This window comes from Toxoplasma gondii, chromosome XII (assembly GCF_000006565.2).
Source record: "Toxoplasma gondii ME49 chromosome XII, whole genome shotgun sequence".
Taxonomy (NCBI): domain Eukaryota; phylum Apicomplexa; class Conoidasida; order Eucoccidiorida; family Sarcocystidae; genus Toxoplasma; species Toxoplasma gondii.
The window spans coordinates 1,626,615-1,651,032 of record NC_031480.1 but is presented as its reverse complement, the minus strand read 5'-3'; the positions used below and the strand labels follow the sequence as shown (position 1 = coordinate 1,651,032).

Below are 24,418 nucleotides of genomic sequence, written 5' to 3'. Positions count from 1 at the left end.
CCGCACACGCAGCATTCTACATAGTAAGATACACCCACCTCAAAGTCTGTGTCGCAATAAACCACCGGTTTGGGATGGAATTTCTTTTAACACTGCATAACATGCAAGAATATTTTCAAAGCCAGCAGAAGTTTGCCTATACATAGATGAGAATGCGGGAGGAAACAAGACAATCGTTTGGTGTATCGCGGCTGGTGGTGGCATGCTTTGAATCCCGTTTGCGGGGAAAAACAACCGCAAGCCAGGATTCTTGCCCACATTTTCAAGGGTCATCGTTACAAAAGATGCCCTCAAACGCGACGCAGTCAAACGCCTATCGTGTTTCGCGTCAACAGAGACAAGAGACGATTTATAACCGTCGTGACAGAAGTACAGAAACCCCACTGCAGTGCAGCGTGCAATTTCTACAGGATACTTCCATTCTCTGGCTTTCGTTTTGTCACGCGGAACCGGTCTACAACAGTTAGCTGTCTTACTCGTCTTCAGACTGTCCAGCTACTGACATAACGACGTCTCTTCAGAAAGGGCGGAAATCGCTGTCGTCTTCCGAAGAGGTTCAGGCATCCCAGAGAAATTTCAGTTCACTGCCGAACCCCAGTTTCAGACCGTGTTACACTTAATGACGCAAAGATGATGAAAGCTACCATTCAAGGGCGATAGAAATAGATAGCTGTGAGGATGAGCATACGATGCAACACGAAGATGATTCATTGTACTACATTGTATCTTGCCTTTTTAGCTCCTCACAGGAGAAGCAGGACGGGCTTCGAGAGCTCTTGTGAACGGCTACGCACTATCGCGGTCTCCTCTTTCCAGCTTTCATGACCGATCTGAAGTCGTGATGCCATTTTGCTGGTGTTTTTGAATCTGGCAATGCTTGTCGAGTTCCTGCGAGGAGATCTCTCCTTGTGCAGAGACCAGTTTCGTACCTTGCACGAGACAACTTCGCACGCGCGGGTGTGCATGCACACTTGCTTCGCCTCAAGCTTCCGGTTTCGGCACGCCCCCGCTTCACAGTCTGTATTTCCCGTCGTTTTAGAGTGAATGCGCTTTTCCGTCGAGGGTGACAAGCTCAAGTAGCACACGGACCCGTCGTTTTCTGCGCGCAGTGATCTGCTTTCCCCTGTCTGTGGTCAACGCAGTCTGCCAGCCTTGTGTGACAGCCGCAGCTGGGTATGGAAGCCGGTTGCATGTGCCTTTTTTCCTCAGTGGTCACCGGTGTAAGTCTTCGTTTGCCAGTCCGAAACTGTCGGTGTTGTCTATATCACTTTCAGGCTCAGAAGAGTTACTGGCAGCTGAGCTGAGACCGCTTCAGACCCTTCCTCGCTTTTCGTCAGCGCCAACTTCTCGTTGTCCGCTGCATCTCAATGCCCGGCTGAGAGACGAGCAAGGCTTGTCTGTAGAAGCTCGGGTTGTACAGCTCTGCCCAGCTCTCGACCAACTGAGGAGAGTAAGCGGTTGGGGGTTTTAGAAATTTCGTCGCATCTGTCTCTCGCTCTGCCGCTGCCTTGACGAGGATTTGCAAGTTAGTCGTCCCGTCCGGCTCTGCGAAAGGAAGACCGGTGCATGTGTCCGTTCTTTCGAACGCATTTCTGCCTTCGTGCCATCACCATCCCCCCGTCCTCTCCCGCCCCCGCTGTGCCCTATCCTGGTACATCTTCACTGACTTTCCTGTTCGCCTGTCTTCAGTGGCTTTTTTTCTTCAACTCGTACTCTCTTCGCAGACGCACAATTCCCTTCCCGCCTGTGCTTGTCTAGTCTACTGCCATCTTTGAAACTTGCCAAAAAGAACCATTGCAAGCGTCTCTTCCTGCAGATCCTTTTCTCTCGGCTTCACTGTCGGTTTTCGACGAGGCTAGACCTTCTTCGTCGCGTCATGCGAGCTTGCAGTTCTCGTTTTCTCTCTGCAGGTTCGAACGCGCGCCGGCATGGAGTCCGTATCCGGGTCGTCGGAGGCAGCGAGTGCAGGCGGGGCAGGCGAAGGCGCGCCTCTCTCGGAGGTCACAGCTCTTGAAAGTCTTTTCGACTATGCGTTTGAGAGGTACCGCAGTCTCGTGGACAGTTTCTCGAACGCATTTGAGGAAGAAGATGGAGACTCGTCGTCTTCTGACCCCAGCGGCGACGCCCACATGAGCCGCGCGGCAGATTTGCTCGTGCAGCTCCTCGGGAAGGATGGACTGGAGGCTCTACAGGACGAAGGAAAGCAGCCGAGCTCGACCTCGTCACCCCTGGCGGTCCGAACGGAGACTGTCAACAAACTCACGCTGTGTTTCAAAGGCTGTGCGCGTGCCGTCGAGCACCTTTCCCTCTTCTCTGTTGGCGAAGACTGGGATGAAATTGCGACAAGGAATCTGAGGTCAGCTTGCATCCTGTCCGAGACAGCGCCAAGGTGTCTAGACACTGCAGTGGGGCACGGAACAGTTGCTTAAATTTCTCAGATCGTCATCCTAGCTGAGTCGGGGTGAACACGGAACAGCCGTCACTGGCGAGAGAGTTGCATCCCACGGTCTTCCCCAAGTACTCAGGGAGTTCCGCAGAAGTTCTGAGGGGTTCGACAAGCAATACTCGATTCATTTTAACGACACACGAACAGGCTTGCGTCAGTCAAGAAAGAGAGACAGAGGGGATGTGTGTATCACTTTTACACCGATTGTATTCATACTTGCCTACGCCTTCGTGTGGAGCGAGAGATACGCGGGTACAGTTTGTGCCCGCGCTTCGCTGCTGAGCATGTCTGGGCGCGGCGGCGTTTCGCCAGAGCGAAAAGCGGAAGGTGGACGTACATGTCCATATGTAGAACTATTTTTGATTAAAGGGAGTGCTCGTCCTCAAGCAGCATCCCCCGCATATACAGGAGATCAGCTCCTTTCGCCTGCCTCGCTATCGGATTGTCTGACGGTGTGTGGCTGTAGATAAATGCAGAAATCGAACGCGGGTGTCTTTGTTGTGATACTCCTCTTGCCATTTCTCACTCTGTCGCCGAGGAGAGATATGTGCGCTGACAAGGCGTTCCGGATTTAAATGCGTCCGGCTGTCTCTTTTCCTCTTGGGTTTAACCAAGGAATTAATGTTTGCCGGGGTGTAGACAGCGCAGACTCCAACGAGGTTCAGCGCTCCTAGAGACGAGGTGCAACGGCGCCTCTTTGTCTTTTGCTGTGGACCGAGTTTCGCCTCGAAAGCCCCATCCTCGCGGTGTCTGCGTTTCGGAAGCACCTCATGTGCTGGACATACACAGGAGGACATAACTGGTCCTTGCACTATTGGTTTTTAGACTCAGTTTGACACGTTGTGGAGGCATCTGTTTGCAGCCTGTGTCGGTTTTTGTCGAGTACCCACGAACCGGTTGAGTGGTATTGAGTTTTCTTGATGTGGTAGTACCATCAAACCAAAAGCACACTCTTCCAAAGTGCAACCGCCGCCTTCAGATACCTGTACACTCTATTTCACATGCCTCGAGGAATATATAACTGGAGTTAGAGTTCTGCAGCTACCGCTTGGATGCTTCTTTGTACCAATGTAGAGTCGAGGTTCGGAAGTCGTCTGCCCGTGAACTAACGTGACCTCTTAGGAGGCTACTAAAATGAAGATCATGATGTTTGTACAACTTGTATACAAAGGATCGTCGTGGAGATCTGCGAGGAATCAGACCAGACGGGGCAGATGGTTGTCTCTGCAGCAAAGTAGTCATTGCGTGTTTTTCCCCAGAACTTTGCCGCTTTCAGGTATCTTATGGTGCCCTACTTGCTAGGCCGTCTCTCCCTCGAATGTCCTGATCTTCACCGGAGACTGCACGCTCTGAAGGAAGCGCAGGTGAGGCTGGGTCCGAGCGTCGCCGCGGATGTATGTACACCCCGTGGGCGGGGCGCGGTGCGATTTCCGCAATAGACCGTTTCAACGCACACGGCATTCGCGAGAACCTGTGGAACGCCGATTTCATCCGCTGGGGGCGACATGCAGAGAGAAAAGGGGGGACGGCGAAAAGGATAAAACGGGCTGCTTTGTTGTACTTGCATCCATCTGGTGGTTCTGCGAGCTCGTCATCCGAACATCTGTCAGGTCAGAGGCTTTTCTTTGACACGTGGGTGCATGTAAAAGTTGGAGGTACTCTCGATGTGTGGAGCATCCGGTGGTTCGCTGTCAACTGTCGACCTGGTCTGGCTTGCTATGCAAAGTCTCAGGTTACCCCAACATCCTTAGATTTGTTGATACATCCCGACGTAGTGCGTGCGTGTAAATGTACATATATATATATATATATATATATATATATGTACGCATATGTAGAGATATATACATGTCTTGCATGAAACTGTAGGCTGCTGCACGAACATTTATATGTATAGATATGCGGCTTTTGGGGAGCTGAGTGTTTGCTTTTCCTGTTTTTTCTGTTGACCTTTGCACTAGACGCTTTCGTTTTAATGTGGGCACTCGGATAGTCTCTTTCCTCGTGTTAGTTCGAAATATTTAGAGTCTGGTTCTGTGCGTTTGCTAAATTGCCACTGGTGTGGTGACTTCAGCTTTCAAATAAGCATGGGTACCGGTAGGAAATCGATATTCAACGCTCGAAACTGGCTTCTGATACTTTGAGATCAATCTCGCGGTGAGAAGAAAAGTGCGTTTCTCAGGAAACGGATGTGTACCCGAAAAGTCAGCAGCGCACAGGGTCTGTGTGCACTGTGTGTCAGATTTTCTTTCGGGAGTTCATGGCCGGCGTGGAACGGCTTGGAGTTTGCAGGCGAGACGACTTGCGGTCGTTCGACTCGATCGTAGATGCTCTGCAGCAGAGTGCCGACAGCAGCGAGGCTGGCCCTGCGGGCTTTTCATCTTTCAGAGAACCGGGGCCTCAGAGTCCTGCCGCGAGAAGGTGAATACTTGAAGTCGTTCACATCTTCAGTCTTCACAGTGCGTTCTTAACTCAGGCGACTAGTGTTAGGTTCGATATTCGGGAACAACCGATCGAAAGTCGTGGTGTCTGTTTGTCATTTGCCCAACTTTAGTAATAAAAGGGATTGTGCAGTTCCCGGTGTCTCTTTAATGCACAGTTGCGTGTGGCTTCTTTTGCGTGGAGCGTTGTCTGTCCACCTGGAAACATGCTTTGACCAATTCAAGAAAACACTTTGCGTTGTTTGCCAAGCCCCTTTTGAACTGGCGTGTCCATGCGTAGAAAGGTGGACGCCCTCCTGTGTGCTTCTGTCGAAAACCTAAACCGTCGGGCGTTCCTTTGCAGGTTTCTGCTTTCGGGTCTTCCTTCTTTGTGACAGCCAAATCCTGCCGTCCATGCTCGGACGTCTCGCAAGACTCACAGCGTCTGTGCGCCTTCTGGCCGAAAAACGTGTATGTGGTGTCTGTGGTTCCTCAGAGATGAGCTGGTGGCGAGAGCAAAGTTCGAGAAGGAAGTCGACACAAAAATTGCTGTGAGTCGCTTCAGGACAGTTAGGGGACTTCTTCGCGCTCCTCGCGTCAAGGAACCTGTAAACCGAAACGAGTTCTCCATAAATTAGACACTTCGAGGGGAAGCAGGCCTGTTCGTGTTGACTCAGTCTCCCGTTGAGGGACTCTTGTGATTTTTGAGGCGGAGCCACGAACAAATCCGAATATGGAAAGTGAAGCCGTCGAGGAAGCGAGGTACAGTTTCCTTTCATTTGAAGTGCTTCGCTGTAAGTTGAGGTCCACTGATGTGCACACGTAAGCGACCATGACGGGATGCGTCTACACGACCCAGTGGACTGCAAAAGCCAGCTGAAAGTCTTCTGGGTACTGAGACGCTCCATCGGATATTGGTGACAGATGACCCCCGAGGAAGTTGTCTTGCGTCGTCAGACACTCCGGCATTCTCAGTTCGCCATCTGTGGAGCAAGGCTTTTAGAACTATAAACATAAGTGTCAACTGCACGTTCTTCAAAACTGGAAGTTCTGATAGAAAAATACATACAGAAGAACTTGGAAAAAAGTATGTCCAGTAGTGCAAACATACAAATATTTCGTTGCACGCAGACAAGGAAGGCAGAAAAAACCTGAGGTCGCATGCAAATGCTCCTCCCAACGAGCTCTGCTTTGGAAGCACACCTTCCGCCCCGCCCCTCCTCTCTGGGCCTGCTCCCAGTTAGGGATTGCTTTTCGTAGAGTGTAATCAGTTCCTGGATGAGTCCTTTAGTGTAAAAATGTGGTATTCTTGTGTATTAATGGGAGTGCTAGTGTACATAAGCTGTACAGAAATCATGATACTTAGTTAGAACAGCCGTCGCTCCCAGGGTACTACACCTGAACATGCGCCTGGACCTTGGGTCGGTCTTCTACGGTGTGGACCAGCATTTAACGTCATGACAAGGAAACGTATCTTTGTGTATACCTCTGGTTCCATTTTCTGTTTTACGAGCACAAGGTCTTCAGTGAGTTATATTTCTGCAGTAATCGCCGCGTCAGCTGTGCTCTGCAACAAAGTAGACTTGGGATCAGGTCTTCTCTGAATTGTACCTTACAGCAGATCGAACGCAGTCAGAGTAAAAGGGTAAAAGAGACTGTGGGTTGTCCAGCGAAACAGGATCGACGCTGATTGAACAAGGAACGGAACTCTATGGTCTCTGGACACGGTAGGCTTTCTGTTTGCGACAGGCGCTTTTGCGAAAAAGAAGAGAAGCCGCTCGACGAGGCCGAACCGAGGATGGAGATCCAGTTGACGGTATCGACGAGGAAGAAGAACGCGCCTTCTGGGCTTCCTTGCTGTCCAGGTCAGAGAGCCTTTCGTCTCGGGTGCGAGATGTCGTCGGATGTACAGCTGCAAATCACCCGCTCAGCTGTCGTGAGACGTGCCGTGGGGTGGCGATGTTTCAAGGCGCGCAAAGAACGGGGCTTTATGTATCTGATCACTCGAGTTCTCTAAAATGGTGCAGGGGCGTTCGTGCAGGTGCTGTCGATCAAAGAAACTTCTCTTGAACCGACAGTTGAGGTGACATGTTCCGGACACATATGTTTTTTCTTCGCAGAGCAGCCGCGGAGACAGTTACTCAGATGGGTCTCATTCTCCGAGTAAGCCTTGCGTTGAGCTGTGTCTCGTATGCCTGCGCGGCTCCTCCCGAAAACTCTTTTTTGTAGAAATCAGGAAGACGGTTGCTGCTTCGGACATATCGCATTAGAGCTTGTACCTGTCTTTGTGTCTCCGACGTCGATATTTGTTCTCCGTTCCTCTCCAAGAAGTGTGTCTCGTAGACGCGTCGGCTTCATCTTCGTCATCCTCCACGTTTCCAGTATCTTCTTTCTCTCCCTCTTTTTCGGCTTCCTCCTCTCGAGCGTCGAACTCAAGGTTCCGAACAGCTTTGCGAGATGTCTGTGTCGGTGATGGCGTTTCCCTGTGTTTTGTGACTGCAGGAACAACCCTTGCTAAGCATGCGGATGCAGGACGAAGGGCAACGACGGGGTGAGCGGCAAAGTTCGTTTTTGCAGCTGTGAACAGTCAACCTCAGTTAATTGCCCATCTTCGCGGCGCTCCTCTGTCTGTGCATACGGAGTGCGCATGTGGTCTCTCTGCCTTTGTACTTTGTGCGTGTTCGTTCAAAACTCGAAGGTCTTCTGCCGAGGTCGCTCTCCGCTTGTGCGGACAAAGTTCCAGCTGCTCGTTTCTTCGTGGATTTTGCGGGCCCACATGTACCTGCACGCTGTCTCCACAAGAGAGCGAAGAGACCTCCCTTACTGCCGTTAGGAGAATCTCAGAGCGCCAGAAGCAATGTAATTTCTACAGTGGAGCCAAGTATGCTTAATGTTTACGAGGAACGGTGTTCCTTTGAGCCTCTAAGTTGCACATCTGTGAAGTTTTAGGCGTGTGAACTTCGGCGTTTGAACATGAAAAAATCTTTCCTGCACATCGGTGTTGATTCATGTGTGTCCTAGGTAAAATGTACAGAGTTCGATTTTTCGCAAACGAATTCGGTTTAAACTGCTTCTGTATCTCCGTGCAGGTGGCTTGGAAACCAGTGACAGCCGCATGCACCCGTCTCGAGCCGCGCAGAGCTCTGGGGAGTCGGCTCGCAAGCCGTGGGTCTACACCATTGTAAGGAGCAGAAAAGCATGAAACGGACAGAGGAGTGGTTGTCAGGTCTGTCAGTGTTGTAAGGCCCGACGAAAAGAAGGCCTTCTTCAGTGCGGATAGAAGCAGCCGTCATCACAAACCGAATTCCAGCTAAACCACTGAATCTACTTCTTGGGAGCTGACCTCAATGCGTTCGCCTATCATTCGCGTGCCAGCGATTTCCTTTCAGAGGAGAACGCACAGTCTTCGGCGGGAGGGGATGTCGTGGAACATCCAAAACGTACACGCTCTGTATTTTTCAATCTCAGCAGCATTCGGCAGGTGTCAGCAGCCTATGCAAATGGCAACCCTTCCGCTGAATGTTTCTGACTTGTGGAGTCACGAAGGGTTGTCACATCTCTTCTGGGTATGCGAAGCTCAAAGAGAGTGCAACACAGCGTCATCGCATCGACGCCAGACTCCATGTGTGCCTTTGGCCTTTGTATCCGTTTCTAAAGTTTTCTGAGTTCGTCCGGTACTCCTCACAAATAAATATTGGAATGTATACATGCAGTGATATACATAAGTGTATAGGGAAATAAGTGTATGTGCAGGTGTACATAGATATGCATATAGGTACGTGTATATATATATATAAATGCAGATCTATGCATATGTGGATAAAGATGAGAGAGGTGGTTAACTCTGAAGGGAAACCAGGTGTGTGGGCGGCACTTCCTTTGTCAGAGGGAGTTGCAGTGTGTCTCGGCCCATGAGTGACAATGGTTTTCATTTTTTAATGGACTCGGTGTTGCCGGGAGGCGAAGGAGACTCAGTGGAGGGCAGAAACAGTGTTTGACTTCGGTGTGTTTGGGGACTGCGCTCAGAAAGACAGAACCGATCTGCGACGGCTCTACCGAGAAAAAGTTTTCACGCCAGGCCACAGTGAGTTACTTTTCTCCGACGAGGGTCATTTCAGTAGGCTGATTTGACTGACTGTGGAGAACAGTTGATGCGTGGAGTGCAGAAAGAATTCCATTTTCAGTTTCGTGAAGTGATACCTTTCAGTGAAAATCTCTGTCCACGACGCGATTCGAAAGGCTGACTCCGAATGCGCATGCAGTCCAACTTAGCGCGGCCACGGTCTTGAAGTGTTTCTGTCACCTGCATGGAGATTTGAACGTTTCGCACTCGCCTACTGCTCCCTTCCGCCCGGTCTCGCTCTCTGCTGTTCTCTGTGTCCCGAGAGTTTTGGATTTTCCTCGTTTTCCGCTGTGTGCCTGCTGAATATGAGAGAGAGCAATATCCACTGTGCGCAACCGCGGAACTTCGCGGGTCTGCGAATTTGCTCGTTTGCGCATTCACGTCTCCTTTCTGCCGGAGAATAAGTCACATGCAAGGACTTGTAGTTGAAGACTTTGTTCGCAGTCTGTCCAAGTGAAAAACTGCTGTTTTCTTCTATCCAGACCCGAAGCATGTTTTCAGCATGTTTGATGGGACTCTGCGTTTCTTCAGATCTGCCCAGCATGAGCCTGGCGGAGTGTGCTGCCATTGAAATGGAGATGGAAGTGTAAGTCTCTGCGCACACATCTGCATTCCTATATGCATATCGCTTCTGACAAATCACGAATGCGAATCGTAATGCGATGGTGCTTATGATTGGGAGGTCGACAGGGTCCCTGTACAAGAGTTCCGCGATTTTCCGCCAGAGATGTACGTAAACGTTTCCGCGGTCGAGACACTCGCGTCGCATGCAGTCACTGGCGCGTGTGTCTTGACAACCCATCCGTGAGCCGTCCCACCGCTTCACTGTTTGCTGTGGCGCCAACTCTCAATCGTGTTGCTGGCCATTCCTTTCGTTGTCCTACGGCTGTCTTCTCGAGTTTTCGTCGATTCACAGGAGCCAGTCAACATTTCTTTTTACAGCATAGCGGTGCGTCTCTGTCTCCTTGACCAGGAACCAGATAGGCGCGGCAAAGCCAAAGGTTGTAGAAGAGTATTCAACGGCTCAAGCTCAAGCAGAGGTAAGGAGCGTGTATCAGCGCCTGCTGGTCTCCAGTGTCTTGGGGAACGGCGCCTTTCTTGGCCACGATAAATGAGCTTGCTTTAGTTATTGATTACGCCATGAAGCGTTTTCGGGGTCGCGGTTTTGAAGAACTCATGCACATGTGTGAAAAGAATTCCGTTTGTGTAGGGGCGGACGTCACATGATACGATATCCCGTCGAAAGGCGTGTGTAGTCTGTAGAACAGTCTTCGCCTCCCGCTCAGACCGCTGTGGATTGCTACGACATGCGTATACCACTTGACTGATGGTGTCATTCTATCACTCTGGATATACCTAAGAAACACCTCACACAGGTCGCCGAGGGGCCTTGTACTGTTTTGTGTGTGCGCATGCAGCGAGAAGAAGAAAAGGAACTCGAGGAGCGGGCATGGGACGACTGGAAAGTAGGGAAGAGCTCGATAGCGTACAGGTTTAAATGACTGACGAATTGCTACACTTTCTTTTGCTCGATTATCTTCTCCGCGTATCCATCTGCTGACGTTTTGATTCAAGGACTTTTAATTTCAGTGAACAGCAACAGGGAATGCCTGGAACGGTGGTACTGCCTTTTCTTGAGAGTTTCCTCGTGCTTGTGGCACTAGGCGAATCTGCACGAAACGATCGGGAGAGAGCAGTGTCTTTTTGGTGAGTGAATGATGCGGCTTCCTTCAGAGAGAGACATCACATATGTTCAGACCATGAATGAGGGGTACCTCATCTGTAGTACCTGCTTATGTTCATACACATATAGATGTAGATATCATCAGTCCGTATCTCTACGTGCACCTATCAACCCTCGTACATACAAATATATACTGGTATGTACATAAATGGGCACTACTGATTGGGCCAAACGGAGCATGTCACTGTCTGTTCTGTATGGACTGTTCCTACTGTTCAGGATGACAACCCCAAAGGTTCGGGGAACAAGATGAGGAACAAAGGCTAAAAAACAGCGGAAACGACTGCTTGTTCCCAAAAAATCGGCCTTCGATATGCGCGAAAGAAAGGTGCACTCGTAGCGGCTCGAAACTGTCGGGACAAATCCCGGTGCAGTGGTCACCTTCAGGCAATGCGCCACTGTAATGCTGGAAAACCATTTTGCATTTTGCTGTCAGTGTTCCGGTCTGGTATGTCTGCCCATACACATGCAGCTGTTTTGGAATCCGTCTCTATCTGCCTGTCCACAAAGTTATGCATTTAAATGCATACTGCAACTCGTGGATCAACAGGAGTTGTGCTTTTTGTGAAGCACCCGTTCTGTCACATCTGATGCCTTCATGGAGAGGCAGTGGCCCCTGTCAAAACACGGACCGTCAGCGAAACCGGTGATTTGGTGCGGTGTTGCGGGGCAATGCGTCTATCGGATTAAGCACGGGCAAATCCGTTGGCGCCATTACGTTTCCTTACGCTTGGCAAGCGGCCTAGAGCGGCAACACACATCTGAAACACTTTCTCCGTGACTCAATTCTCTGCGATGCTTCCCGTCTCTACACAACTGCCGGCTGCTTTTGTGTCGTCTACACTCCAGCGAGATGTTCCCCATCAAGTTCAGCTGTGTCACTGAAGGCCCTCCAGAAACGCAAACGTCCTGCCCCCAAAACCGGCACTCCCCCCACGGATGGAAACTTAATTTTCGAATGTCAACACATGGGAGAACATCTACACTGGCCACATCTGGAATAGCTCCGTGGAAGTACTTGTGCGTCGCCTCCTTTTGTGTAGCAAGCGTGCCACAAAGCGTATCGTTCAGAACTGCGGCAGCCGACGGGGTGAAAAAGACATGAATCACCCCTGTCGAGTTTTCATGAAGCACGCACCTCCGGAGCACGGGTGTTTGTTCACAGATGAAAACATGAAGAGAAAAACTGGATAAAATGTATGCGGGCGCGCGAGATGTCGCGGGAGGGCTCAGCTTGTGGTACTGAGGGCTGTCTCCTTTAAAGTAACTGTCAACGGAAGGAAATGTTTTGCTGTGACGGTGCGGTTGTCTCGCGTTTGTCGCGCTGTTCGCTTCCTACGACGGCGTGCCGGAGGCATGGGTTCCAAGGTGTATGTGAAAAGGTAGATTTCCGCATATGTATACACATACATATATTTACATTTGGTTCCGTATTTTAAGCCAAAAAGTAAGCGGGCACTTCGACTGACATCTCAGTTAAAAGGAACGATCTACTACGAGTTCACCGAGAGCCGCTGGACGGAAAAGGAATTGTGCAAGAAGCCACAGGCCAAAGCCTGAATCGCCAAGGACTCCTGGGATTCGTCTCACTGCAAGCTGTACACACACACTGACGGCTATCTGAATGTCCACAGATACGTCCCTTATGTCCCATTTTACACGGTCTAAAATACAGCAAGTCACACTCGATTTCCCGATCTTGTACTTTTCTGCGTTAAGAACTATCCATCCCACGGTTTAGAGCATAAATCCCCCCACGCTCGCCAACGGGAGGCCACAGCGCCGCCTCCCTGCGATAACCTTTGATCAGTTTATAAGCCATTCAACTCGGTTTGCTTCGGCTGGTGGTTATGACAGCACCGCCCAGGGCACGTTTTCTCACGTCAAGAAATTAAGACCTCTCGCCTCGGATTCGCCTCGCCAGCTGAATGTCCTTGGGCATGATAGTAACGCGCTTCGCGTGAATCGCGCACAGATTGGTGTCTTCGAATAATCCAACCAAGTACGCTTCCGCCGCTTCCTGCAGAGCAAGGATTGCTTGGGACTGAAATCGAAGATCCGTCTTGAAATCCTGGGCAATCTCTCGGACCAAGCGCTGGAAGGGCAACTTGCGGATGAGGAGATCCGTGCTCTTCTGAAATTTCCTGATTTCACGCAGGGCCACGGTACCGGGTCTGTATCTGTGCGGCTTCTTGATACCGCCTGACATCGGAGCGCTCTTCCGCGCTGCCTTCGATGCCAGCTGCTTCCTAGGAGCCTTCCCGCCTGTCGATTTACGTGCAGTCTGCTTAGTTCGCGCCATTTCTGGTTTGTTTTCGAAGGCAGAAGTATCAGGGACGCCCTTGTGGGTTCGCAAGATTCGGATCAACAGCACGGCGGCAAAAAGAAACTACAAGCGAAAACGTAGGGATCGCTCACCAGGAAATGCCAAAAAAACAGTTCTTCTCAGTAACGAAACAGCGCAGCGCTCCTCGACAATACGGAAGAAAACAGGGAAAACGTGCGATGGCAAAAAACTGGCAGGATGACCGTTGTTAGCAACTATGCACCGGGACTCGGGAAACATCAACGAACGCCGTAGTCGACGAGACAAAGTCAGAGTGCGACAGCGGTGGCGTAATCGAGTTTGCGTTTTAAAAATGGACAGAAAGCAAGTCTACACAGGAATGCACGTATGCAAGGAGACTCTACTTGTCCGCTTCACCCGCCCTCTTTCGGTTCTTTGGTGAGTGTTTCGGAAAAGCTACAGAGGAGCGAGCGCGGCTACGGGTTAGGGAAGAGGCCTTGCAGAAGGTGGCGTCTCAGGGTGTCCAAGCTCGTCGACTGGGGGACGCGGACACCGAACAAGCACCCGCCACTGGCCTTGTTCGCTTCGCGCTGGCATTCCGCATATAAGGTCGGCTCTGTAGCTCTTTCCTCGGAAAAGCGAGACGGGAACTATGCCGCCATTTTCCGAATGATGTAGCCCGGGGCCAATCAGCATTTTATTTCCTTGAGGGAGACTTTAAGAAAGGTGGCTTGGGTGTCAAGAGTTCTAACGAACGCAAGAGAGTTGTGCTTCAATAATGCTAGATACAGTCAGAGTGTGCCCTGCCTCGTCGATGGCGGTAGACTTTCCATCTGTTGCAGAAAGAGCACTCCACCGTGCTTGTTCTCAGGTAGCAACTGCTTTTGTTGGAGGGGGGCTGAGTAAGACGTGTGTGTCTCTCACAATTCGCTCCTGGCTGCCAGCTGATACTCAGAGTGATGAGGAAAAAACGACAAGGATCCGTGCGTCGGGGAAACTCTAAGCACTCGCCACAGTTGCCACCGCTGACAGGACACAAGTGTCTAAAATGCCTCTCTCCCCGATTGCCCTCGTGTTTCACGTCTAACGGTAAACTACATCGGTGTTTAGGGACCACGGCTAACAAACGCAGCAATAAATATGTATCCATATATTTGCGAGGATACATGTAGGAATAGGATGTGAGTGCGACCCACGGTACCTGACAGACAGACGTGAATTTCAGCGTTGCTGCAAGAGGGGCGGGGGTCGTTGCCTAGCTGCTTTGCCACCTCGCATCCGCTATGGCTTGTCAGGATCGAAACTTACCACGGCAGTAATGGATTGCGTTAAAAAGTCGTTATGAAACAGCTAACTGAACAGTCGTCAAAAGTGAATGCCTGAGGCTGAAAATTTTTCCCCGGAACTCTTTGGACTGCGGGCCGTTCGAGACACCGCGACTGCGGCGTCTTGACAAGGATAGTGATTGGCGATCGCTAGCCGGGCACAGGCATCGATCTCTGCAGCATTAAAAGTGTTTTTTACTTTAGCTGAGTTCTTCTGTGCTGGATACCGAAGATACACTCATGAACTCTCGACCGATATGAAGAAAAACAGTACCGGCTACGTTGTGGCTTGTACATCATGCTGCACTGTCAGAGCGTGGTCTTGGAAACAGAGGCATGACTTAAGACTACCACTGTAATTTGGCAAAACAGCTGTCTGTGCTGCAGATTATTGATTGCGAAATTTTGCTCCAACACTTAGCCTAAGTCTGCGAAAGGCCCCCCATGTAGTTGACTATGCTTTTGCCAAAATGTGTTGCATGCTGGTGGGCCTCAAACACTGGGAGTACTGCTTATCCTTGGGCAGCGCTGCTGTCTGGTATGCTATTGTCTCGTTTTGTTGCGCAGTGTGGCAACTCGCCGCAGTTTTCGTACACGTAGATTTTTCTGGAGACATTACGGAGCCCATAGTTCGTGATGATGATGGAACAAGACAGGTCGTTTTGGGGTTGATGTCCATCAGCCACGCCGGAGCTGCCGCTCTGAACTTCGCCGTCGTTCTGCTTACCGGTTTAGCTGTCGGCCTGCGATCTCCAAAGTTGTGTCGTCTGTCATCTACTGTAATCTTGACTCAAGGAATCTACAATTCTCTATTTCTCGTCGGCGTCTGGAGCATTTTCGATTGTTCCCAACACGGAGCGAAGACACACAGTGCGGGTCTGCATCCTGACGCTTGGTTCGGAGCGTTACTGGCATGGCCTGCTGCTGTTATTCTCGCATCTTTGGCTACTGTTCAAAGTGCCGGCAACTCGGGCTTTGAAGGCCGACAAAGGATTGCGTCTCCCAGATTGCATAAGCCAGATGACGGACACGTTTCTGACGCGTGGGCGAGGGTCGGCACGTGGACCGTGGGCTTGACTCTAGGTCAAGGCGTGCTTCTGTTAAGCGGTGTGTGTTTTCTGATGGCTGCTAAAACTCTTCGCAGCTTCTGGAACCTACACTTCGTTGAGAGCTACGAGGCACAACAAATTGGATGGGCGTTCATGCTGGAAGGCTTGATTCTCTGTTGTTTGGCCGCTACGGCGTTCGTCGGCACAGTGCTGACATCTACCTTCTCGCTACTTGTCGCTCTTTTCTGCTGTATTGGGCTTGGACCAATTGCGACAATAGTGGCAGTTTGGTGGAACGTGCTTCTGTACAGGTGGAAAGTGGAACCGGGCGTTTTCGTTGGCATGCAATTCAGTATCATTGAGCAATACGTCTGCGTTTTCTGCTGCTGGGCTGCATGTCGGACGCTGACCGGGTTCATTGCCGCAAAAACAAAGGGTCGATTTGGCATTGATATCCCAAAGGATGACAGTCCGGAATCTGAAGCCCTTGTGCCTTCTGCAAGTCCGGCTTAAAAAGCATCTGATACCAAAGAAAGCAACAGCTCCTGCAGTTGCATTATTTATCGATTCCTTTAATTTACAACTAGTCGTCTCGGATGATGGGGGGTGGGAAGCGGGGGGTGTTCGGTGCAAAATTATTCACGGTGGTATTGTTCAAACTTGCACAAACCCACGCGGTTTAGTTACGCTGTGTCGGCCACAAGTTCCAGGTTTCAATGAGGTAATCATAAATGGGTGTAAACGAGTGTCGATTTAGGCGTCGACAGCTGAATGGAACTGCTGCTGTACAATTGGAGGTCTTCCAAAGAAACAGGAGTTCTTCAATGATTTTTTCTGCGGGTTGTTCCTAGCGGATGGCGCGTCGAGTCGAACCGTGTTGCTGCCGAAAACCAGCAAGACCTGCTGGATTCTTGTTCCAAAAGAATATGGTCAAGTCGTATCCTTGGCTATCTGCAAGAACGCATCTAGCTCCCGTCTACTGGCAAGGACAAATCCTTTTTTCTACAAAGTGGTGCAGCTGTGCGTTCTCCCCCAGGATGCTTGGCGACACGTGAAGTAGCAGCAAGCTAGACTCACAACCGCCAGTGTGTGTGTGTGTCGCCATCGTCAGAAAAGCGCTTGCCACGGTTGCTCAAAGCTGGCACTGTTACAGTTCCTGAAAAAATAGCTTAACAGAAAGGAGTGAGAGAACGGACAGGAAATCTTGGGCGGACTCACGACACTACACACCCACTGAAAAGGCGTGACACAAACCCACAACAAAGTCCAAGATGCAGTTCGCATATGCCATCTGTTCGCATCTTCAACGCAGCGAGCAGAGAGCCAGAAGATCCATCTCAGTAGTTTGAGACCTTTTCTTGCTCGAACCCGACGCGCTGTTAAGGCGAACCCGTACGAATTCAGACCTTCACCCACAAAAGTGCAGTTAGCCTTTGGATGCGCCTTATACTGTAAACAGATAATGGTACAAACGTTTCGATTCGCGCCGACACAGCCTCTTCAAGCCGTGGCTCTCTGCAACAGCATACGGCTACAGCCCCCGGACGGAGTCAGTTTATGCAAAGGGTGGTTGGATTTTTACTCCATTGGAAAAGTATCTCCCACGCCAGGTCGCAAAACAGAGCTACCCGTCCCTTTTGCTTCCTTGCCCTTGTTCCTTGTCTCCGAAAACCCACGCTGTCTTCGGCTTTTAGTGCAGCAGATTAGCCACCCTGGTGCGACCCACGGGTTCCGTTGCTCGAACACACAATCTTCAGACAGCTGCCAGCTCTATTGGTGCACCATTTTCGCGAGCGCGGAGCAAGAACGACTATGGGAGACGAGGTAAAAGTCGGAAAGACAAGTTAATGGGCACCAAAAGGACAAAAAAGGGGTATCGCTGCCACAGCATGTGGCCTGTCGCCGAAACAATGGCACATTGTCTCTACACAAGTCCACTGCCAGTGTTCCAGCATACATCGGTTTCTCCCTGCTGGCACGTGTTCCGCAAACCGCGGATGTTTCACGCATTCTGCTCAAGTGTCATCGAGCGCAAAAACCGTGCGACTCTGAGCGACAACCCCCGGTGTTTTCGCTGTTCAGTACATGATCAAGACAGGGCAGCCTATCTACATCGGAGGAGGCTGTTCCGCTTGCGGCGGAGGCGGCACCACGTTCATCTGGAATCCAAACTTGTAATCGCCGTGCCAGTAGTCGATCATGCCACTCAGACCGAATCCGTTATAGTCCTGGGCGAACATTGAGACTCGACCTGCTGTGTCAACCAAGCCTTGGACACGCGCTTGCCGGAAAAGGTACTGCCAGCCCTGAAGAGAGACAGCGCAGTGGGAAAAAACTCTTTTCGTCGGATTTTCCAGAGATGCAGCATGATAACTAGACACAAGGAACGCGTCTAGCTGTATACGATTTTTATATGTGCATGTGGCAAGGATAAACAAACGCATGGAGATCATTGGGTACAGAATATTTGCGTGATCGCTCTCTCACGCACTTTTTCCTCCAGATGCAGTCCCCGCAATCCAGTGTATGTCCTCTATTACAATACGAGTTTGTCCTCATTTACAGCATTTTCGGGTCTTCCAGCAAGTGGTGCGCTGCAGCTTGCAAGACTATAGCTTCCTTTGAGGCTCCTTACCACACGCATCGCGGATGACATATCGGGATGGGTAAACTCGAGCTCTGTCCCCATCGACAGGCGATCTGTAACCTGAAAGCCGCAAGGAGCAAGCAGACGAGAGCACGCAGATGTGCAGGCCATGAATCCTCCAGCGACACTCACGCTCCACAAGAAAAAACACAGGAAGACATTTCTGCAGCAACATGAAAAACGAATTTTTGCATCTACCTATGAGCATTCAACCACCAAAGTAACTGGTCTCGCGTCGCCCTCAGTAACGCGGTGATGGCCAGATGCTTTTAGGCATGGAGGTTCACCACATCACTCCGATTCCGAATTTCCCGTCTCATAAAACTGCTTCTATCCCACCGCTGAGGTACTGATTTTATCCATTCATTTTTCACGGGCAATTTTGTTTTGCCAACTCTAATTTCATGTGATCAGCTTGGCGTACCTTTCGAACATACTGAGCCTTCGTCGAATACACATCGTTCGCGAAGCCCATTGGAGAGCTGAAGTCCGGACCAACTCCGATCTGGCCTGCAAAGAAATGAGCAAAGAGACAAATGGACTACAAGCAATAGTCAGCAACGGCAGCACCACTGTGCCACTGACACGTGAGCAACCAAGCCAGGAGATCGTCTGCGATAGTGTCAGCCAAACAAATGCTGAACGTGCCCCCAAAACCAGCACGGAACGCTCCCACTCTTGTCACAATCCGCGTCGACAGGAAAAGCGTTTTATGCCGAATACACATCACCGCCAGATCGTTACTATCGCAGCGTGCAGTTCGCTTCCTAAAATCGCACTTGTGAAAGGTGGTGTGCCTTCTGAAGAACACCACAGACTCTCTACCCATTGCATGAAACCGGTCTCGACTTACAGGTGACAGTGTTATTCTCATTGAATCCGTATCGAGCTCCAACGCTTCCCATGGAGATGCCGGTGGCAGCCTACGAGGCAAAAGCAAGGCGAGAAATCAAAGGAACTGACGTATGGGCAACAAGCCTTACAACAGTGCACACAACTCATTACACCATCCTACGAACTACAAAAGCTCAACAGAATGATCCCCAATTGGTCGCCCTCCATGCCAGCACGAGTCTTCACTGAAAAATATGTATTACAAGGGTGAACTCCTTGGTACTATTTTTGCTAATGGTAGCCTGTACAGACTACCAGGTCTGTCTATATATATATATATTGACGACAGTGGATATCGTGCTGAACTCTGGGTCTGTTCCAATGCCCAAGAGGCAGGGCACTGCACGGAATGCCCAGGAACCTGTGATCCTAATAATCAGCATTGTAAGTCACCAGGCATGCAACATGAAACACATCACAGCTGAAGCTTTAAATATGGTCCGTGCACTTCGGAAATATCTGAATCACGTGCATCGGAACACCAACTGCATGCAGCAGAACTCTAGACGATATGATTCCCCCGCCCAGTGGAAAGGCAGCGCATCCAAATCTGGTCTAAGCTACCCTTTGCGTGCTTGTGTAGTCCTTCCCCGTGTGTGTCAATGCCTCTGTTTTGAAAAGGGTTTCAAACGAGAAGTCGAGAGCGCAGCTCGGGTCACTTCAACGTGGGGCTGTATTCAGATCTCTCGCTATCAAATAAAGGCATTTTGCTTGGCGTACCACCCAGGTGAGCTCGCCTCCCAATTGCAGCTTAGGAGTGATGACTTGAGAGAAGAGGCCGTTCAAGATCCAAGTGCCTGCGAGCCCAGTCAACCCCCAGAGACACAAAAAACGGATGAAGGCGTGCGATGCTGCATGATACAGTCGCCTCTTTCGTATTGTTTATTCCCGCTCACATGAACCGCGGAATGTTTTGTTGGAATTGCGGTTATTTAACTGCCGTCGTTGGGCTGTCTAGTTTACTTGTACATCTACTTGCTAGAGCTACTGCGTAAATCCACCGTCTTCAACGCCCCAACTCCTACTCACACAGGCAGCGGGGGCTGGACGGATAGAAGCATCGGTTAAAGGTTGAGCTGTAAACAAAGGACTCTTAACTTGAACTCAGAGTTCTGCTTAAGACAGAAAAACGTGTTGAGTTTCACCATGATTGCCGCCACAAGAGGATATGCCAAATACTCCGCGGCGAAGCACGCCATACCTTGCCACGCGAGTTTCAGGTTTGCCGCCCAGTCGCTCCCCATTTTGTCGAAGGAGACCTCGTACATCGATTTGTCTTTCGCGTCCTCGCTGATTGACGAGTTCGAGTTGAATTTGATATCAAATGTTTTTGAGATCGCTTTGATGAACCTGAGCACAAGCGTCAATAGTTACCCCGTTCTGTTTTTCACAGCATCCACGGGAGCCCCATGATGCCGCAGAGGCAACGGGAACAACTCCCTGTCTGCCAGTTGAAATGGTGTAGCTGTCTTCGTTTTTCAGCACGAGGCCCACGCCGTGTCGGCAGAGCAAGCAGACACGTCACCGCAAAAGCTCTCCAGAGAGTACAGAGTGGATCAATATCGACGTTCATCAGTCCCCGTGAAACTCTTTTGATTTCATGGACGGAGTCACACATTCGTTTATTTTCGCTGTCTGTCGAGTTGCCCAAGGAAGATCTGATCTCGTTAACAATTTGGGGGATGTAAAGGTGCTCAGGGTAGTCACGAGTCTATCAGTCTGTAGCGAAATCCTTGTATTCGCAGATGTGCAGAACAACAACAAAACAAATCACAGAATTAGGAAGTGAGAGACGCCAAGAGGTCATCGGAACAGTTGGAGTGTCGTTGCCAAGTTCTGAAGGAAGCTCCTGGCACCGGTGGCTTGACTCTTTGAAGCGACCAAACGCGTCAAACCCTCAAGTGCTGGCTTTTTCAGTTCTGCGTCTTACCGAGCCTGCAAGAATCCGTCCGAGTTCATGCGGGCCATCCCGAAGAAGTTGGGCATCTGGCCTTCTTGCTGGGCGGCCTCATCGGGTTCTCCAATCACCAGCGTGGGGCCGAAGCTGTAAGAGCACCCGCCCTCCTTCGACTGAGTGCCAAGCATGAACGTGTGGTTCGCCGTGAGCACTTTATTCACCTGCGCGTCGTCGCACACACTCAGAACACAACTCTTTTCTGCCATGCTCCCTGGAAAAAACACCGAGTCGCTAGCTACGCCTCTCTCGGGTAGGCGACAGAGAAGTCCCAGCAGCTCCCTCGACGAATCAAAACATAGTATCAAGTCCTGTGCCTGGAGATATGCTGCGTTCCGACCGAATGAGAGTGTTTCCAAGCCGTCTGATCGGGAGGCAACAAAACGCCGTCGGAACACCTACGCACCCTCGTACGACTGCTGAGAAACATATGCGAAAACGAAGAGTCACCATGACAGGCGAGTTCAGTTTCTCGCCGCAGAAATACCAATCTTTGAGTCTCGTCTGCAACTGCCAACACCGCTCTGTCCACGCTCGAAAGGCTCACCTGCTTGGTAGCCTCCAGACGGAATCCGTCGAAGTTGTCTTGGCCTGCCACGGCCATCCATTCGCGAGAAAACTGTTCGTATGGCACAGGAATCGGTGCCCTGCGCAACGGAACGCAAAAAACAAAGACGAAAAGCGCAGGGTCTCCCAGCTGTATGGTTCATATATCCGCAACGCAGGAGAGGAACACGGAAAGTAACAGCCGAAGATGCCTGGTGCAGAAGCAACAGCTCGAAGCATTCACTCAGGAACAAGCTCACGCCGGAAACACAGACTCACAGGGAAACGTCGATCCAACCACACCTTCCACATTGGCAAAACCTCGATTGGCATGAATGTTCACTTCAATCTGTCGCCCTTGCCTCACTGAGGCTTCTTGAGACGGAGTGTCTCCACCAGTCATTTTTTAGGCTAACAGACTGTGGGAGTTTGCCGCAGGGAAAGAGTCAACCACCACGTGGAACAGACTACTCCGGCAGACACCATTCCACGTAGTTTTGCGGAGGTTAGACGTGCTTTCTTCTGCACAAGCGAGAGGTCTGGTTGTCCAGTTTTTAAAGTGCCAGCGATGTGGAGTTTTCCAGGTGGCCAAGACAAGGCGGCCCACGCAAAAGTTTCTTGAGACATCAGAGCAGACGTGGCTCTCGCGTGTATCTGTCTGCGTTTGTGAACGGTGTATGTACACCCAAGTATTTTCGCTTGTTTGCAGACGGGGATACGCATGTCACCTAAATCGATGCATGTACACGCATTTGCGATGGAACGCGACCAGTCTTGTCGCAGCCTCTGCTCACCTCGTTTTATCCAATTCCTTGCTTTCGGAGGGGATAAGGCGGTTGGAGGTCGACTCGCCTGCTTCTGAAGATCCGAGCATCGAGGTTCCTGGTGCAAGCGCAGCGGTTGACAACGGAGGTCTGGCTTCACTGCTGCCTTCCATCGTGTCAGTGTCGCCTGAAGAAGCGGGCCGCGAAGGCGTGGAAGCGTCTGCGGAGACGGAGGAGCTGGATTTGGCTGCGGCATCTTTTGAACTGTTTTTGTCGAATAAGCCAAAGGATGGGAAACCGGACAGGAAAGACTTCTCTTCCTTCTCTGCACAGGATGCAGCAACGCCGGTCAAAGCCCCAGGGTGGAGCGAGCGTAACAACAGCGAGCCCGTTCCTCTATCGCCTCCTGCAAGGGTCATTCCCCTTAGGAATCGACAGAAACGAAATCCGGGCCGATGTTGCTGCTCTTCATGGCGAGAAGACGTCTTCATATTGCTTACGCTGGTCGAGTTCGCAGCGACGAAGAGTCAACACACACTACGGTTTGCAGCTCCCTCTTTCAAAAAGCCCAGAGGACCCGGCGCCAGATCTTTCCGGTTGCTTTTGAGAGGTAGCAGACGGGCACCACGAGCTCTGCAAGCGGAAAGCGATGCTGCATACGAGTTGTCTGAAGAGAAGGGAATTCCGGGGCGGGGAGGGGGGGGGGCGCTTCTGTGTATTTTCCGAAAAACGGACGAGCTAGTGGTAATTCGACAGAACGCGCGGGTGGAAGGTCACGCAAAGCCCTCACTGCCTTCTCCTGAAAAGAAAATATTTTCCGTTTTATGGGAGGCAACGGTGCCGCCTACTTCCTGCCGTCTGCACACGAATCGCCCTTCGCCATCCAGTACACGGAACAGTATGGTAAATAGCGACACCACCACAAAAGAATCACAAGCAGAAGTAAAACAACGTCAACGTTTGTAATTCACATGAGGAAAAACCTATTCACGAGAAAATCTGGCACCGGCTCATCGCAGTCAACCAAACAAAAGGCTTCCCTTCTACCTCTGTTGAATGCTTTTCACGAAACCCCACGCCGTTTATGTCGTCACCCGAGTCGAAGAACCAAACAACATTGCCCGAGCTGGGCTCAAATAAACAGCTATTTTTCCAACAAACACAGGAACAAGCAACTGGACGAAAAACTAGATCGACCAATGAGCTGTGGGGCGGGGTGCCTGCGCCAAACGACAAGTGACGTGTGAGAGAGGTTTGTCTCTACTTTTCCTGCGCAACTCTTGCAGTGGTAAAATGTTTTCACTCGCTGTGCATGCGGTGGCAAGAAATCCATCTGCCGTGTCTGCATGGACCGAGTTGCACGTCATCTGATAAAAAAAATGACTTTATTGTTTAGCCTCCACTTATTGGAAGGTTTCGGTGAGTGCACATTCTCAGGGTCGGAAACTGCAGCTGAGCTGCGTAATTCCCAGGGAATGATCGGATGGGGAACAGAAGGACTCCAAAGATCAGAAACGAATGCTGTAAAAGCGAGCAATAGCACCACCAAATGCCCCATTTTCACCTGCCATGCGGTCGCCTTCATCGGTGATACGTCTACAGAAATCAACGGAAGGCTTCAGTTGTTAGAAGCAACTATTTTCAATACGTATTTTAAACTCGGTGCACTGAGCGGATGACAACCACACAAAGAACTCGTACACTGCCGTCCCAGAAACACCTCGGGTTTCCGTGATGAACAGGATGCGTATTTCTCTCTCGTCGGCGGTTTCTTGCGCATCTGTCCACTTGTTCCTCTTGGTAGCGCGCAGTGCTCCCCTTCTGCTGTTCCGTGCAATCGTCGGTAATGAGGAACACGCATCACAAAACATACGGAGCATTGCCCCTATGTTACCTATCTTCAGTGACCAGTCCCCCGACAGCCTAGAGGCGTCCTGTGTACGGTGCTTCGAAATCATTCCTAGTAGGTTTACTGTGTTGTCCCACTGAGATACGACACAACAAAAATTAGTTGTAGTGCACAGATGCAGTATATGCGGAAGTAGGCTGAATCTATTCTAATACCAGTTGCCAGGAAGCGGCTCGAACTCAAGACTTGCCCCCCTAGACTCAAGGCTGGACCCACAGACGCTGTAATCATTTTAGCCAACGAACAGAAGGGTGTACATGCAGAAAGCAAGTTCCATGCAATTTTAGAGAGACGTGAACCAGTGTGTAAT

At 50.6% G+C, this 24,418-nt stretch overlaps 4 protein-coding genes across 4 annotated transcripts; 2 read left to right on the top strand and 2 right to left on the bottom strand.

Annotated features, from left to right (window-relative positions):
• The first annotated feature begins 819 nt into the window (after nucleotides 1-819).
• On the top strand, nucleotides 820-11,781 carry TGME49_218250 (TAP42 family protein). The gene is made up of 15 exons (XM_018779806.1): nucleotides 820-1,063; nucleotides 1,275-1,450; nucleotides 1,911-2,356; nucleotides 3,723-3,810; nucleotides 4,689-4,867; nucleotides 5,363-5,417; nucleotides 6,616-6,731; nucleotides 6,987-7,029; nucleotides 7,369-7,417; nucleotides 7,956-8,047; nucleotides 8,893-8,950; nucleotides 9,521-9,575; nucleotides 9,963-10,029; nucleotides 10,408-10,455; nucleotides 10,953-11,781. The coding sequence occupies exons 1-15, from the start codon at nucleotides 1,045-1,047 to the stop codon at nucleotides 10,998-11,000; spliced, it is 1,539 nt and encodes a 512-aa protein (XP_018634839.1). The 5' UTR covers nucleotides 820-1,044; the 3' UTR covers nucleotides 11,001-11,781.
• On the bottom strand, nucleotides 11,450-13,483 carry TGME49_218260 (histone H3.3). The gene has a single exon (XM_018779807.1). The coding sequence runs from the start codon at nucleotides 13,033-13,035 to the stop codon at nucleotides 12,625-12,627; it is 411 nt and encodes a 136-aa protein (XP_018634838.1). The 5' UTR covers nucleotides 13,036-13,483; the 3' UTR covers nucleotides 11,450-12,624.
• Nucleotides 13,484-14,381: 898 nt separating this feature from the next.
• Nucleotides 14,382-15,907, top strand: TGME49_218270 (hypothetical protein; the record flags this gene model as incomplete). Its single annotated transcript, XM_002370574.1, has 1 exon — nucleotides 14,382-15,907. Exon 1 carries the CDS (start codon nucleotides 14,816-14,818, stop codon nucleotides 15,905-15,907), a length of 1,092 nt encoding a protein of 363 aa, XP_002370615.1. The 5' UTR covers nucleotides 14,382-14,815.
• A 587-nt stretch (nucleotides 15,908-16,494) lies between these two features.
• TGME49_218280 (eukaryotic porin, putative) lies at nucleotides 16,495-23,330 on the bottom strand. Its single transcript, XM_002370575.2, has 9 exons — nucleotides 22,230-23,330; nucleotides 21,437-21,536; nucleotides 20,866-21,053; nucleotides 20,137-20,285; nucleotides 19,656-19,732; nucleotides 18,895-18,964; nucleotides 18,466-18,551; nucleotides 18,030-18,101; nucleotides 16,495-17,700 (listed from the first exon to the last, which is right to left on the bottom strand). Exons 1-9 carry the CDS (start codon nucleotides 22,688-22,690, stop codon nucleotides 17,503-17,505), a joined length of 1,401 nt encoding a protein of 466 aa, XP_002370616.1. The 5' UTR covers nucleotides 22,691-23,330; the 3' UTR covers nucleotides 16,495-17,502.
• Between the last annotated feature and the right edge of the window lie 1,088 nt (nucleotides 23,331-24,418).

Coding starts and splice junctions, on each gene's coding strand:
- TGME49_218280 (XM_002370575.2), bottom strand. CDS start 22,690: ATGAAGACGTCTTCTCGCCATGAAGAGCAGCAACATCGGCCCGGATTT. Junction 21,054..21,436: donor GTCTGGAGGCTACCAAGCAG/GTGAGCCTTTCG, acceptor GACGACGCGCAG/GTGAATAAAGTGCTCACGGC. Junction 17,701..18,029: donor TGTCATCCGCGATGCGTGTG/GTAAGGAGCCTC, acceptor GTCTCTCTTCAG/GGCTGGCAGTACCTTTTCCG.
- TGME49_218260 (XM_018779807.1), bottom strand. CDS start 13,035: ATGGCGCGAACTAAGCAGACTGCACGTAAATCGACAGGCGGGAAGGCT.
- TGME49_218250 (XM_018779806.1), top strand. Junction 8,048..8,892: donor AGCCGTGGGTCTACACCATT/GTAAGGAGCAGA, acceptor GACTGCGCTCAG/AAAGACAGAACCGATCTGCG. Junction 10,030..10,407: donor CGGCTCAAGCTCAAGCAGAG/GTAAGGAGCGTG, acceptor GTGCGCATGCAG/CGAGAAGAAGAAAAGGAACT.